General features: G+C 52.7%; 1 protein-coding gene across 8 annotated transcripts; it reads left to right on the forward strand.

The window, feature by feature from the left end:
• The first annotated feature begins 122 nt into the window (after positions 1-122).
• On the forward strand, positions 123-15,512 carry GHRHR (growth hormone releasing hormone receptor). 8 transcript variants are annotated; one of them, XM_027539465.1, is made up of 14 exons: positions 124-303; positions 4,192-4,294; positions 4,423-4,530; positions 5,303-5,400; positions 6,551-6,648; positions 7,159-7,291; positions 8,702-8,855; positions 9,156-9,216; positions 9,786-9,855; positions 10,721-10,812; positions 11,271-11,400; positions 12,114-12,155; positions 14,172-14,276; positions 15,116-15,512. In XM_027539465.1, exons 1-14 carry the CDS (start codon positions 247-249, stop codon positions 15,266-15,268), a joined length of 1,404 nt encoding a protein of 467 aa, XP_027395266.1. In that variant the 5' UTR covers positions 124-246; the 3' UTR covers positions 15,269-15,512. The 8 variants fall into 8 exon arrangements, with proteins under 8 accessions (XP_027395272.1, XP_027395266.1, XP_027395267.1 ...); XM_027539469.1 differs by having other exon boundaries at positions 125-303; positions 4,121-4,294; XM_027539467.1 differs by having other exon boundaries at positions 125-303; positions 15,003-15,208.
• The last annotated feature ends 259 nt before the right edge of the window (positions 15,513-15,771 follow it).

Consider the following 15,771-nt stretch of genomic DNA (forward strand, 5'->3'; position numbering starts at 1 on the left):
GAAGTCAAGCCCTTCCCGCCAGGAATGCAGAGTTCTACCCTGAGGCTGTGGCGGAGCTGGGCATGGTGTTCTGAAATCCTGGTGAATATTCAGTGGGTTCTGTCCCCTTCACTAGCTCCTGTCTATGCAAACAGCCACCTGGGAAGGAGAAGCAGAGGGTGTGCTGGCAGCGGTGACAACAGGGGACAGTGGAAGGAACGCAGGGTCACCGAGGCTGACCCAGGCAGCTGTCGCCGAGCTCCCACCATGGACAGCAGGGTGTGGGGTGCCTGCGTCCTCTGCTTGCTGGGCCCCTTGCCGATCGTGAGTAGCCAGCTCAGACCCTCCTGCCCCTCCCACTGAGCTTGAGATCTGGGAGCCACTGGGCCATACTGGGATCCACTACCCTTCCCCGGCGCAGGAGTCTCTCTACCAAGCAGTCTGGTGGCCTGGCTTGGAGAACTCCTGACACCTGCGGTCCCCACCTCTCCTCCCCCTCCCTTCCCAGGCAGCCTGCTCATCCCTGGGGAGTTCTGACAGCAAAATGTCCTTCCTGGAGTTGAACTGAGTTCGCGTGCCCATTGCATCCCTGAGGGCCTGTCTGCATCCTCGGGGCCACAATACTCTAAACAGTACCTCAAACAGTACCTCTGCCTCCCTTTCATACCCTGAGTCTTCTCCACACCTCCTCCTCCGACAAGCTTGCAGAGCCCTCCCAGTCCCCACGATCCCCGGAGCCACTTGATTGAGTTGCTTCCTTTGAAGAGGGTGTGGCCAGGGATTGAGTTTGTCTGGGTAGTAAGTGAGAAGTTGCTCCCCCCTCCAGCTTCTGGGAGCCTCTCCTTCGAAGGGCACACCCTGGGCCCTGAGCAGCTTTCCACAATCAGGTACAGTCCCGAGGCCCAGAAGGCTGGGGAGCGGGCTGCCAGGAGGGGTGTACTTTCTCAGAGTTAGTACAAGTGACAGTGACTTGGGGACCAGGATGGGAGACACAGTCCCAGATTGGAAGCTGCAGCTCCCAGGGTCTCCTGCGAGCTCACGGGACTGAGGTTGCCCTCTTCCTCCACTGGCTTGTGTGTGAGTGTGTGTGTGTTTGACAGTGTGTGCATGTGTGTGAGTGTGTGTGTGTGTGTGAGTGTGTATGTGTGGCCGGGGCTGCACCTGCTCTTTGCACACGGCCTTTGGGCTTTGATACTGGTGCTGTGGATTTGCCATGTGACCTAGGTAAGTCCCTTCCTGAGCCTCACTTGTCTCTTTTGTAAAAGAAGAAAATAACATCTGCCCCGCTGAGCTATTGTGCCTGGAGAAGGATCTGACTTGTTGGAGGCTGGGCCTGCAGTGCATCATGGGTGACTTCTACTGCCCACCCCGCACTGCACAGAGTGGGGCCTCCTCCTTCTCATCTGTGTGCACCCCACAGGAAATGCATTATTCTAGAAGGGGGACTGAGATCCTGTGGGGGTCACTCAGTCACTGGTGCCAGGGTCAGGGTTAGCACTAAACCCCAGTCTCCTGGTGTGGGCTCTGTCCTGCACAGAGCCCAGGTCAGCTATAGCCATGGTCAGCCAGGCCAAGGCATACAGGACAACAGTCTCCCCTCAGGAGGAGTGGGGTCCTGGACACAGGCTAGATGATCCCTGATCCCAAGGTGAGTAGTTGGGGATCCAACCAGAATATTGGGATAAGTCTTGGAATGATCCACGTCTTCTCATCCCTGGCAGTTTCCACTCGTGACCACACACCTGAGTCATGAGTTGAGCTTCCCTGAATTTTTCTTCCCTTGGGAAGTGTGGTGGCTGTCTATTTCTCCTTTTGGTGGGAGGCTTCCCACCAGGGGCCCTAGTTCCTTTGGCCTCGGTGGTCCAATAGTCAGGCCCTGAGAAGGCGTCTCAGGAAAGGATGGGATTGTAGATGTGGAGGGGAGGAGGGCAGATGGAGCCCATGGTCCCATATCAGGCCCCGCCCTGTCCATCTACCCCACTGCTGTTGTGGATGTATGGGGGAGGTAAGACTGGGGTTCTCCTCTGAAGTGGCACTAGGCTCACTGAGTCCTGGGAAGAAGCCAAGAAGTGCTCCCAGATTGGAGATCCAGAGCCCGGGCTGCAGGTGGAATCTGCATGGTGAGGTCCCAGGGCCCAGGCAGGAGGTGGCAGAGCTGAGCCCAAGCTGGCTTTGGGGGACTGGGGTGAGCCGGTCAGGACAGGGGTGTCCTCCCCTGCAGGGGCGGGTCTGATGGGGGTGACCCTCCTTACTGGTCAGCGTCTCCAGGTCCTCTCCTAGCCCTCTGGCCTTTGGGTCCCTTCCATGTGGTCACCTACTGTCGACTGCCCCCATTCTAGCGTTTGACGTCTCTGACCCCAGCCACTGTCTCATACCCACTATGCTTTTGCCGTGCCTGGGTTTCTGTCAAAGGACACTAGGAGTTAATGAACCACCTGCTGACATGGACTCTGTGCCAGACACTTGGGGCTTGTGTGTGCACATGTGGATGTGAGGATGGCCATGGGCAGGGCTCTCCCCTCACACAACTCAGGTACATCTGCCCACTCTCTTGTCTGGGCACGTTCTAAAAATATGCTCCTTTCTCTTCAAACGTTCAGCTCAAATGCCACCTCCTCAGTCCTTGCGAGAAGGGCCACCCTCCAGTAGTGCTTGCCCGGCCCCTGCTCAGTTTGTATTAGATATATCAGGACCAGGTGTTAACTCTCTTCCTCACCACACTGCTGCTGCTAAGTCGCTTCAGTCATGTCCAACTCCGTGCGACCCCACAGATGGCAGCCCACCAGGCTCCACCGTCCCTGGGATTCTCCAGGCAAGAACACTGGAGTGGGTTGCCATTTCCTTCTCCAATGCATGAAAGTGAAACATGAAAGTGAAGTCGCTCAGTTGTGTCTGACTCTTCACGACCCCATGGACTGCAGCCCACCAGGCTCCTCCATCCATGGGATTTTCTAGGCAAGAATACTGGGGTGGGGTGCCATTGCCTTCTCCACACTCTTCCCTGGTAAATCCTTGGGGACAGAAATCTACACTGATTGAATTTGATGTATATGTTGGATTCAAACTTGGGATGTGGATCCATGTTCACAGTGTAAGGAGCGTGTCTTGTAAAGCTGAGTTCCTTCTCATGTGTCTGTTTGGGGCTGTGCCCTGTTGGATGGTCAGCTTTTCTCCAGTCTGGGGGAGTGGGAGGGAGAGGTGTTAAGAATTCCTGCCTTTGACTCCAGCTCCCTGGAAAACTTGTTAAAATGTGAAGTCCTAGATCCAGCCATAGATCTCGGCGTATTCTTGGCTCATTGCAGTTGATCTCTGGCTTAGTTAGAGGCACACTTTCAGAACTACTGCTAGAGGGTTTCCAGAAAAGCAGCTTGTTTCCTAGCTGATCACAGAGATCATTCCCTGTGAATGATCTGATTGTTGGGCTGCACGTCAAGGCAGGTATCCCTCCATCTATCGTCCATTACCCATCCATCTCTATGTGCATCCTATCCCCCTATCCATCCACCCATCCACCATGCATCCATGTGTCCAGTCATCCATCTGTCTATGTGTGCTAAGTCGCTTCAGTCAGACTCTTTGCAACCCCTTGGGCTGTAGCCCACCAGGCTCCTCTGTCAATGGGATTCTCCAGGCAAGGATATCAAAGTGGATTGCCATGCCCTTCTCCAGGGGATCTTCCTGATCCAGTGATCTAACCCATATCTCTAACATCTCCTGCATTGGCAGGAGGGTTCTTTATCACTAGCGCCACCTGAGAAGTCCATCTATCTATATTCTGTATGTATATTCACTCATTCTACCAGCGGGCCACACAGTTACCCATTCATTCATTCATCCATGAAGACATTCATTTGCTCCTTCACCTCACTCATGGCAAGAAAAAAAAGCCACTACACGGCTGCATTGTTGAGTTGACCATCCCCATGCCATCTTCTGAAGACTTTTACTTAATGTGTCTCAGAACTGACTTCCACGAATTGAAAAGGGGAAGCCTTTGTCCAAATCTCCATTTATTATCCCTCCCTCCCTGCTTGCCTGCCTTTCATCCAAATAGCCATTGCGTTTCTTTGATGAACCTGGTCCCTGTACCTAACTAAGAGCCCAGCTGTGGAAACGAATCAGGCTTTACCTCTGTCCTCAGATCACTTGACCAGCCAACCTAGAAGAAGCACACACTGGCTTGGCTCATGTCATTCATCCTCTGCTGCACAGGTCCTGGGCCACGTGCACCCAGAATGTGATGTCATCACTCAGCTGCAAGAGGATGAGCAAGCATGTCTACAAGCTGCCGAAAGGATGCCTAACTCCACCTTGGGTACGGGGCTGGGGAGGGAGGAGGTGGCTCATCGTGGGTTTCTCCATCTCCTTCAGTTGCACCGCTCAGGATGGTGGACAAGCCTGTCCCCTGGGCTGAGTCCTTCCTGCTCCCACTTCGCTGTCTAGGCTGCCCTAGGATCTGGGACGGGCTGCTGTGCTGGCCAACGGCGGGCTCCGGCGAGTGGGTGAGCCTCCCCTGCCCGGCTTTCTTCTCTCACTTCAGCTCGGAGCCAGGTGAGGGGTGCTGGCGGTGGAGATGGGGGGAAGAGCCGAGGTGAGGTGGTTTCCTCGGGCGGTGGTAGAATGCGGTGGCCACGTCCTGGCTTTGGAGTCAGGCAGACCTGGATTGAGCACTGCCTTACTCCTACTTGTCTTTAGTTATGAACTTGGATGAGTCAGTTACCCTCCCTGAGCCTCAGCTTCCTGACCTCCTGTGACCTGGGGAGAACAAGAGCCCTAGCTGCACAGAGGGTGCGGTTGGGCCTGGGAGTGCTGTGCTTGGGGTCAGGTACTGAGCACTTGTTCTCTGGGTGTGAGCGGGAGGTGTGAGCAGGAGGTGTGAGCAGGAGCACTGGCCATGGGGGTGGAGAGGCAGAATCAATCTCCCCATAAGGTGCTAACGGTTGCTTTGTCGGGGAGAGTGGAAGGGCAGCCATGCTCTGCCTCACCTCCCTGGCCTGGGTGTCTGCGGTGGATGGTTCCTCCGGTGGCAGAGAGGGCCTCCTTTCTTTAGGATGCTGGGGACCCAGTTCTCTACTCTGCTCCAAGGAAACTGTTCTCTCAATTAACAGAAGGTGAGTCTGAGGCCAGAAAGGAAGGTCCCAGAAGGTGACCCAAGCAGGCAGGACACCAGGCCTCTGGAGAAAAGGCTCCCCTCTCTCTGCTGCAGAGATGAGCTGCCTGTGCAGACTCGACCAGGGTCACTCCCTGCTCCCCCACCTTCCTGGGGAGAAGGGGAAGTCGTCCTGATCACATCTCAGCTTCCCCGGCTCCGCTTGCCTCCTAGGGGCTGTGAAGAGGGACTGCACCATTGCAGGCTGGTCGGAGCCCTTCCCGCCTTATCCCGAGGCCTGCCCTGTGCCCCTGGAGCTGCTGACTGAGGAGGTGAGAGGCTCGTCACAGATGTTTGTGTGGCCGGTAGACTGCACGATGGTAGGGGCTGCCACTTCCGTTGAAGTTGGCGGGTCGGAATGTGAATGACAGCACACTTCTGGAAGATGGCTGGAAGAGAGGGAGTGAGAATTAGTAGAGAGCAACTTGCTCCAGAGTGACAGGTGGGCTACGCTGCTAGGAGGAAGAGGGAAGCAGAAGGCAGGGTGGGCAGTGTTACCTGGCCAGTGTCTCCTCGACACCCTCTCTGTGCCCCAGCTCCAGGACTGGGAGCTGGGGGTGGTTGCGGGAAACAAAGGCTCTGAGTTGTTCTGGGCAAGGACCACTGCAAAAGCTCCCTGCCCTCTCTGATCCTCAGTCTGTGGAGTGGTGTGCATGGCTGTGGGACAGCGAGGGAAACCCAATGATGGAAGTGACTCCTACCCCAGCAGCACACTCCATGCTTCCAAACTGAGCAGTGCCTTGGCAAATTGCTTCCATTCCCATAACCCCATAGCTCTCTCCCTCCAGCCCTGAAGGCAGAGCATGAGTCTGACATTCTTTCAGATAAAAAGACTGAGTCAGGGAGGGGCAGTCAGGGGTGATTGCCTGCATCCCTCAGGGGAGCTGGATCCCTGATCAATCCCCTCCCCGCAAGGCTACACCTTCTGTCTCCATCTCCGGGATCCAGGCTGAGTTGATTGATTCAAATACTTGTTTGTGGAAAGAGCTTAGCCTTGAAGCTGTTCCTGCTCTCCCCTTTATTTGCGGATGTCGTGTTCCCAAGCTAATGAGCAAGCTGGATGTCAATAAACAAACCCGATTTCCTCCTGAGCTTTGTCACTCCCCAGGGACCCACAGTTTCTGTGGCAGCTTCTTTCCCCCATCTCCCAGCAGCAGCTAGAGTTAAGCATCTTGATCCTCATCCTTCCCCCCCACCCCCGCTTCCCTCCCCCATCCTGTTCCCTCGCTAGCTTACAGGCTGTAAACAAACTCCAAAGGGAAAACTCCAAAGGGAGCTTGCCTTGGTCCCCACAGACACCCCAGCCTCACACCACACCGACAGTTTGGGGGTAGAATTCAAAGCATCACCTGCTTGATGGTCAAGCCTCCCTTTCCTCAGAGGCCCCATTGCTGAGATTCCTTCTGCCTCCACTCTCCCCAGAAATCCTACTTCTCCGCGGTAAGGATCATCTACACCATGGGCCACAGCGTCTCAGCCGCGGCCCTCCTAGTGGCCATCATCATCCTGGTTGCTCTCAGGTTTGCCATCCCCATTCCCTGCTCCAGAACCTTCCCTGCCTCCCCGTCATCCACAGCACCAAACCTGATCTTCCGCCTGGTTGTCAAAGACGTTCCCAGGGCTACTGTGGTCATTTCATCTCCTCTGTGAAGCCCTTCTTGACTATTTCAAGCCTTTGGTTGCTGCCCTCCTAAAGCTTTCTCCAGCCTGGCCTGAGCTGTTGTCTCCTGGGAATGAGCCTCGTCTCTGATTATCCAGGGGCAGAGGGTGGGGGTCCCCTGTCATTTCTGCCTCTGTCCTCCATGTAATGAGCTCCCTGAAGGCAGGGAACTGATGTTTTCCCTCCCCTCACCTGCACTGAGCCTGGTTGTCTTACAAGTTAAAGCTGAAGCCTTACATTCAGTGCAATGGATCCAATCTGATAACAGCCAATCCAAGCCCATGTGATTCACCTCCCTCCTTGCTCAGTCTCCCCAAGCCTGCTCTCCCTCCTTGCCTCCTGTTTTCCTCACCCCTTCCACTCCCTCCAGGAGGCTCCACTGCCCCAGGAACTACATCCACACCCAGCTGTTCATCACCTTTATCCTCAAGGCGGCAGCTGTGTTCCTGAAGGACGCCACCCTCTTTCACCGGGAGAACACGGACCACTGCAGCTTCTCCACTGTAACAGTCATGGGTGGGGGTGCTGGTGTGGGCGAGGAGGTTGGATTAGAGACGTCAGCCTGTCCAGTCCAGTGGGCTGACCCCGGGGCTCTGGCTTTGCCAAGGACAGAGCTGGAAAGCCCCCCTCCGCCTTCCCGCCCCTCCTTGGGGTCAAGTCCTAAATCCTCCTGTGCCTAGCCCCATCATTCCCTGACTCCACTCTCTGCTCCATGTTCTGTATTCTGGTTTCATTCCCATCCCGTAGCCCAGCCCAGAGCACACTTCACTCCACTCATGCTTCCATCTCACACTTCCTCTGGGCTCTGTCTCTGCTGGGTGTGGGTGTATCAGGCGCTGGACAAAGCCAGGTCTCTTCTTCAAGAAGCACCCAGGATGCCTAAGGGGACAGATTGTACCAGATTACAGGACCATCAGGTAGAGGGAGCTGAAAGCTGGGAGAGAACAGGAGAGGGCTTCAGGGAGGAGGTGGCTTTGGAGCTCTGGGGAGGGGGGAACGGGCAGCAATGATAGGGAGAGAGCAGGGAGGACCAGGGTGAAGCAGCTCTCACAGACAGGAGAAGCTGGGGCCGCTCCAGGAAACAGGGAAGTCATCATGGGGGTGGGGAGGTGGACGAATGAGAGGAGGCCAAAAATAAAAGAAGTTGGGCTGAGTGTGGGCAGCTCTTACTAGGTTTTCTGACACTGTACCGGAAATGAATAGATACATGAATGAACACGCCAACAGATGACCTTCATTCCTTAATGAAAGAAACAATAATAGTATATATACTTAGTGCTTAGGTACCAGGCATTATGCTAAATGCTTTACATGTATTGTCTCATTTTCTTTCCTATGTATATTTTCATTTTAGTTCCGTTTGTAGATGAGGGATATTTGGGAGGCCACCCAGCTGCTGAGTGCTGGGAATGGGGCCACGCACTCAGAGCACTCGCCTCTGAGCTCAGAGTCAAGCCACCCAACCGATGAGCAGAGTCACTCAGTGAATGAGTGAATGCATGGGTGCATGCATGTGTCTTCGCAGGATGGAGCTCTGCAAGAGTAATGGTGTTCCATAGCCTCAGCTCTAGGGAGAGACTTGAGCTCAGGAGGGACGGCGAGATAGTGTCAGTAAAAATAGTAGCAATTTGTATACAGGGTTTCCATTTAATCCTTATGATGAGACCATGAGTTAGGGGTTGGAAGTTTTTCATTTTATATGTGAAAAGTTAAGGTGTGGGGGGGTTACCCAGATGATAAACTTGAAGCCAGGCTCTCTGGATCCCAAATCTGTGTTCTTCACAACCATATTATATATACTACCACATCCCCTCGGTGGTAGCCCAAAGTGGAAGAGACCTGGGGGTAGGGGAGCTTTGATGGGGCTCCAGTGGGTGTCCTGGCTCTGAGGCGCCCAGGCCCCTGGCCCACAGGTCCTGTGTAAGGTTTCTGTGGCCATTTCCCATTTCGCTACCATGACCAACTTCAGCTGGCTGCTGGCAGAAGCTGTGTACCTGACCTGCCTCTTAGTCTCCACATTGCCCAGCACAAGGAGGGTCTTCTGGTGGCTGGTTCTCGCTGCCTGGGGTGAGCACGGAGGGCTGGTTTGGGCACCATGGTGGGGGGCGGGTGGAGTGGGTGGAGGATTGGGGATGACCAGGGAGTTCACACAAAGATCCTTTCAGCTCACTCATGATGACTCCAAGGCCCAGAAAGGGGAAGGATGGCTGTAGTCGTACAGCGAGTGTTGAGATCAGGACCAGGTCCCCTGCCCCTGGGCTCTCACAGGGTCCTGCCTTCACAGTGCCCTGTGTGATGCTGGTAGTGGTGGTGGGAGGTGGGCACAGGATGCAGACCCTTACTCATGTCTTTTCTGTACCCCCACAGGGCTTCCTCTGATCTTTACCGGCATGTGGGTGGGTTGCAAGTTGGCCTTCGAAGACGTTGCGTGAGTTTGGGCTATCCCTTCATCACACCTGTACTGGGTCCTGATGAGGCTGTCCTCCAAGCTGGGATGAGAAAGGGGAGGTCCCTGGTCCTGACTTCAGGAACTCCCAGGGTTGGGTGGGGGTGGGGAGGGGTAGGAGGCACAGTCCATGGATAACACAGAAGAGGCTTGAGCCTGGGCAGGAAGGGGGCACAGGGTCTCGGGTTTCGGGATCTCAGGGGATAGGGGCTGTAAGAAGGGACCTTCCAGAATAGGGGAAGTGTTGGGGCCACAGAAAATAGCAAACATGACTGATTTTTGAGAAACTCATCCACCTTGGTGAAAGGAAAGGGTGAGCCCCTCTTGAATTAGGGTGTCCCTTTGGAAAGGGCCTAAATGTCTCGAGAAGATAAGGCTTGTTTGGGGTAAGGTGAGGCTATAAGGATCGAATTCTAGAGGGAGGAGCCTAGAGCTGTAGGTAGAGGGAAGAAAGGAGAGAGGAGCAGGGGTACCCCAGAAAAGGGCTTCTCAGCAACTGCGCTCTGTTCCCCCGCCACCCCGCCATCAGTCCAGGCCTGCCCTCTCTTCAGGTGCTGGGACCTGGACGACAGCTCCCCCTACTGGTGGATCATCAAAGGACCCATCGTCCTCTCTGTTGGGGTCAGTGCCTGAGGCCAGTGTCCTCTGCATTATTCAGCCGATCTCCCTGGGCCCACCGAGCAGCCATACACAGCAGGAAACATGACTCCAGGCTGGGAGTCAGGATACCCTGGGTTCGAGCCTGACTCCCCAACAGGTGCTCTGTGAGGCCCTCTCTGGACCTCAATGGTGAAAGTCACTCAGTCGTGTCCGACTCTTTGTGACCCCATGGACTATACAGTCCATTGAATTCTCCATGCCAGAATACTGGAGTAGGTAGCCTTTCCCTTCTCCAGGGGATCTTCCCAACCCAGGGATCAAATCCAGGTCTCCCGCATTGCAGGTGGATTCTTTACCAGCTGAGCCACAAGGGAAGCCCATGAATAGCCCATTGGAAAAATCAGAGCTCTGGCTTCTTCTAACTCAGAATTTTGATGAGTCTGGTGGCCTGGTTGCAGATCACCTACCATTGCAGTGAGGCCTGGCTCGGGGCGTAGAAGGAGCAGCAGCTGAAACCCCTACCTTGCCCACATTCAAGGCAAGGCAGCCAGGACTGGTTTGCATGGCCTAGGTGAATGCACACATCTTTGTTGATTTTGTAATTGTGCAAAGTGAAGGCCACATGCTTTTTAGAAGAGCCTGAGAGGTGCTGGAAGCAGGATGAAAGGTATGACCTCCCACTTTTGGCCTGGGACTGGAGGAGGGGGACCCTGAGCCCAGGATCCCCTGAGCACCATGTTGGACCTCCCAGTCTCCAGGTGGCAAGGTCTCGAGCAATGACCTGCTCATCCTGGACCTCAAAGACCTGAGGTTTCTAGTCCCCAAAGAGGTCCTACCCCAGGCCATTTGGGTCACTCCTGCCACTTGCCTGCACCTCCATTTCCAGGTGAACTTTGGGCTTTTTCTCAATATTATCCGTATCCTGCTGAGGAAACTGGAGCCAACTCAGGGCAGCCTCCACACCCAGCCTCAGTACTGGTAAGGTGTGTGTGTTTGTGAGTGTGCATGTGGGGGTGTGTATATGTGTTTCAGGAAATTCTGGGGACATAACTGGTGCAGGAGTCAGATGGTTCTTTTTTATTCATGATTAGGCATCCATCATCTTGGTCCTGTGCTTCTCCCCAGGTTCCCAGAGAGAGAATAGTTCTGGTCCCTGCCCTCCAGTGAAACACAATATAGGAAGGATGGGGGTCCCAAATAGCCAGTTAGCAACCCACATTGTGGGTGATGAGTGTGGAGATCAATTTCTATGGGAGCCTGCGGAAGGAGATCCTTTCTAAATGAATCATGGGGTTAGAGTACAATCTGGGAGGACTTTCTGGAAGAGGTGTCCTTGAATTAGACTTTGAAAGATACATACACTTGACTGGGATAAGTTGAGACCAGAGCATTTGAGAGAGGGAACAGCAGAATCCAGGCCTTGTCTTCTTCTGCAGGCGTCTCTCTAAGTCAACGCTTCTCCTCATTCCTCTGTTTGGAATCCACTATGTCATTTTCAACTTCCTGCCTGACAGTGCTGGCCTGGACATCCGCCTCCCCCTAGAACTGGGACTGGGCTCTTTCCAGGTGAGGGTCCCCACAGTACTCTCTCCTTCCCTCTGAGTCTTTGTGTAGGAGCGGGGGGTGCTGCTGTCCACAGGGGTGGTTGATTTCATGGCAGGTGAGGGTGACTAGACCAGTTATTCTTCCTTCCAGATACTCATTCATCTATTCAACTGTCCATCTGTTTGTTATTTTATATCCATCTATATCTTTATTCATTCAACTATCCCTGTATCTATCTACCCATCCATCCGTATATCCATCCGTCCACTCTATTCAACATTTTGTTGTTGTTTAGTTGCTCAGTCATGTCCGACTCTTTGCGACCCCATGGACTGCAGCATGCCAGGCCTCCCTGTCCATCACCAACTCCTGGAGCTTGCTCAAACTCATGACCATTAAGTTGGTGATGCCATCTAACCATCTCACAAATTCAGCATTTACTGAGCACCTATTATGTGCCAGGCTCTGTGCTCAATACTGGGGGATGCAGAAATAAATAAAATCAGAGAAACGGGCCATCAGGCCAGTGATAAAGCTTTGGAATGCTTGCTACGGCAATTACATATGACAATATGCCTGGCACATAGTAATGTGATGAATATGTCTACTTTGCATTTTTCCAAAGACCTGGCCCAGGTCACAGCCTGTTGGGGGTGGGGGAAAAGGTAGTAGGAAGACTACAGACATCCAAGGCCAGGCCAGGGTGATGGGGTCCTTTCTCTTTGACCTCACAGGGCTTCATTGTTGCTATCCTGTACTGCTTCCTCAACCAAGAGGTATGTGACTCAGACTACCCTTATTCTTTAAGCCTTTCCTCCCACCACTCCTAAGCCTACCTCTCTCCTGTCCAGCCCCTGTAAACCCCACCTCAGGCCATAACTTGAGTCCTGCAATCCTTTGTGGAAATCTGTCCTGAGTTTCTGGATCAAGCTTAACCTGAATACTTCCTGTGAACATCTTTTATCCATCCTTCCTCTGGTCTTGGCCAAGCTTACTATCCATTCATCATGAGGTAGAAAAGGCCTCTCAGGGATTAGAAGAGGGATGTAGGGGCTGGGGTGGGGGCTAAAAGGGGTCCTTCCATTCTGTATTCCTAAAATTGAACATCAGAGAGAGTTACGGGAAGGAGTAAGTCAGATCCTAGAGAGACAGAGAGAAGACACAGAGGAAACAATAAAGTCTAAGGTAGACACACAAAGTCTAGGAAAATAGATTCAGGCAAAAGACAGGGAAGATGATGGAGAGCAGAGGCAGGGGTGCTGAGAGAGAGCACCTGGAAGAGATACGCAAAAAGAACAAACCAAAAAGGTGAACACACACGTGAACAGACAGAATGTCCCTGTCCTGCCCAGTCATGTCTGACTCTTTCCCTTGGGATTCCTTTGTCCATGGGAATTTCTAGGCAAGAATACTGGAATGTGTTGCCATTCCCTTCTCCAGAGGATCTTTCTGACATAGGGATCAAACCCAAGTATCCTGAATTGCAGGTAGATTTTTTTTTTGGCTGTTTTTTGCCACTTTATTATTATTTTTTTGATTGAAGGATAATTGCTTTACAGAATTTTGTTTTTTTCTGTCAGACATCAGCAAGAATCAGCCATAGGTACACCCATCAGGCCTCCCTCCTGAAAGTCCCTCCCATCTCCCTCCCCATCCCACCTTCTAGGTTGTCACAGAGCCCCTGTTTGAGTTCCCTGAGTCATACAGCAAATTCCCATTGGCTACCTATTTTACATACGGTATTGTAAGTTTCCATGTTACTCTCTCCATGCAGGCAGATTCTTTACTGTCTGAGCCACCAGTAAAGTCCCTATAGACAGAATAGATGGTGCCAGTGCACTTGTAGAATCATGGAGAGATGGCAGAGAGGAGTAAATTATAACATCCAACCCAGAAGACACTTCGTATTTTCCCCTTAGGACAGACTTGCTATCGGGCAGTAGTGTGAGAATTTAACTCTGTCCCAGCATTGGAGAAGGAAATGGCAACCCACTCCAGTGTTCTTGCCTGGAGAATCCCAGGGATGGGGGAGCCTGGTGGGCTGCCGTCTCTGGGGTCGCACAGAGTCAGACACGACTGAAGTGACTTACCAGCTTATCAGCTGTTCTGCTAGAGAAGGCACTGGCACCCCACTCCAATACTCTTGCCTGGAAAATCCCATGGATGGAGGAGCCTGGTGGGCTGCAGTCCATGGGGTCGCTAAGAGTCAGACACGACTGAAGTGACTTAGCAGCAGCAGCAGCAGCAGCAGCTGTTCTGCTGGAGACCTGGGTACACAGACCTGCCAGGCTCCAGCTGTGGAGCATTGCTACCCCTTACCTGACACTTCTGTCTCTTCTTGGCTCCCTCTCTTCTGACATTCTTTGCCTCCAGTAGCCTCTCTGAGTCTCCTGCAGACTTATTTGGGATCTGGGAGCAAACACAGGACTTCCATACCTGCCTGTAATGGCTCATGGGCCCTGGGCTACTTGGAGAGGACAGAGTACTTATTTTTTGGCCAGAAACTCAAGAAAACACCCATAATTGTCTTTAAGTGGTCCAAGACAAAAGCAGTACTAAAAGACAGAGAAGGAACCAAACGGAATGGTCAGAAATACTTGCAGGAAGGAGGAAGTAGTATCCTCTAGAGGTAGTACTTAGCTGTGGCTGTGGCCAACCGTAGCTTCTCCTGCTGCAGGAAACCCCTGTCTCAGTTTCTCCTGCATGGCCTCCCCGGCACCCTCAACCCCACTGGGGCTGAATAAAGAAGTGACAGTGGGACCTTCCTAACGCCCTCCCTCTTGTTCTTGGAGGTGAGGACTGAGATCTCGCGGAGATGGCACGGCCACGATCCTGAACTTCTGCCAGCCCGGGTGACTCATATCAAGTGGACGACGCCTTCACACTTGAGAGTGAAGGTGCTGACATCTGCATGTTAATCTGGTCACAGCCTGTGACTGGAGCCCACACCTGAACTTGGGCAGCTACATGGGTCTACCACCCTCCACAGCGTCCCATGGGAACTCTCATGCTTCCTCCCAGCACTTCTTTCCTGTCTCATTCCTGACTCTCTTTCCCAGGTCCTTTTGTGTCCGCTGCTGTTCTTCTCATGTCCCTCCTCCTAGAATCTGGGCCATAGCCCAAGGCCAGAGGAGCCAATAAACTTGTAAATGAATAGGTACACGTTAGAGTGACCCCATCCACCTCTGTGGGGGAGGGATCTGTAAGCTTTGTTTGGACCATGATGCTGGCATGCGTTTATCACATCTCAGTTCTTGTCACATCCCCATCACAGGTCTGTGCAGGAATCCTCTTGTTTAATTCATTAAAAAATATGTATTCTCTTTTGTCTCTACTTCCATTCCCCTCTTCTACAGGCAAACATTCCAATGTGTTGAATGCGGATACTTGTTTCTGTGTTCTTGCAAAACACGTAGTGTTGTGTGTCTCTGTACTTTTAATTTACATAAATGCTGTCGATTATATGCCTCATCCTGCTTCTAATGTTTTTCCTCTCAGCACAGTACTTTCAAGAGAGCCACCCATGTTGCCGTGTGCCCATCTGGTGGCTTGTTTTGACTGCCTTATGGTGCCACCTGGTGTCACCAGCCATATGTGACCATCCCGTCTCCCCCTGCCTCTAGGTGACTGTTCCCGTGCCCTCTTGTCCCCAGGCCGGGGAGCCTTTCATCGGGACACATTCCGGGGAGTGAAAGCTGTGCCAATTCAGCCGATATGCCTTTTCTTAACACGACAGAGTGGTTCCAGATTGCACTCCAGAACTGCCAGCGAGATCTCCACTCCCACCAGCAGCTCCACCAACACTTGGCATTACCCAGCTTTTCAATGTTTGCAAGTCAAATGGGTGTACGGTGACGTCTCCTTGTTGTTTAAATCCACATTCCTCTGATAACTAATGAGCGAGCATCTCTTCTCTGCTTGTGCCTGTTAGCCTTTTAGGTTGTCCTTCTGGAAAATGCTCGAATCTCTCTCTCTACTTTTCTCTAGGGTGGAGGTTCCTCGGTTCTAGGTTTTTCTCTTATGTCTTCTCCATTGCTTGCCCTCCTGTGTCCCCAGCCTGCTTCTTCCTCCCAAGTCCTCTGCCCAAGTGCTGCCCCTGAAGTAATGCAACATGCTTTTTTTCCCTTTAGTTTCAAATCAGAAAAGTAGTTCATCCTCATTGCAGGGCATTTGGGAGATATAGAAGGGATTTTAAAAGAAAATAAAAATCAGCCAGTGGGCACTTCCCTGGCAGTCCAGTGGTTAACACTTTGCCTTCCAATGCAGGGGTGCAGGTTGGATTCTTGGTTGGGGAGCAAAGATCCCACATGCCTCACAGCCAAAAACCAAAACATGAAACAGAAGCAGTATTATAACAAATTCAGTAAAGACCTTAAAAAATGGTCCATATCC

The sequence above is a fragment of the Bos indicus x Bos taurus genome, chromosome 4 (assembly GCF_003369695.1).
Source record: "Bos indicus x Bos taurus breed Angus x Brahman F1 hybrid chromosome 4, Bos_hybrid_MaternalHap_v2.0, whole genome shotgun sequence".
Taxonomy (NCBI): domain Eukaryota; kingdom Metazoa; phylum Chordata; class Mammalia; order Artiodactyla; family Bovidae; genus Bos; species Bos indicus x Bos taurus.

Coding starts and splice junctions, on each gene's coding strand:
- GHRHR (XM_027539465.1), top strand. CDS start 247: ATGGACAGCAGGGTGTGGGGTGCCTGCGTCCTCTGCTTGCTGGGCCCC. Junction 304..4,191: donor TGCTGGGCCCCTTGCCGATC/GTGAGTAGCCAG, acceptor TCTGCTGCACAG/GTCCTGGGCCACGTGCACCC. Junction 10,813..11,270: donor CACACCCAGCCTCAGTACTG/GTAAGGTGTGTG, acceptor CTTCTTCTGCAG/GCGTCTCTCTAAGTCAACGC.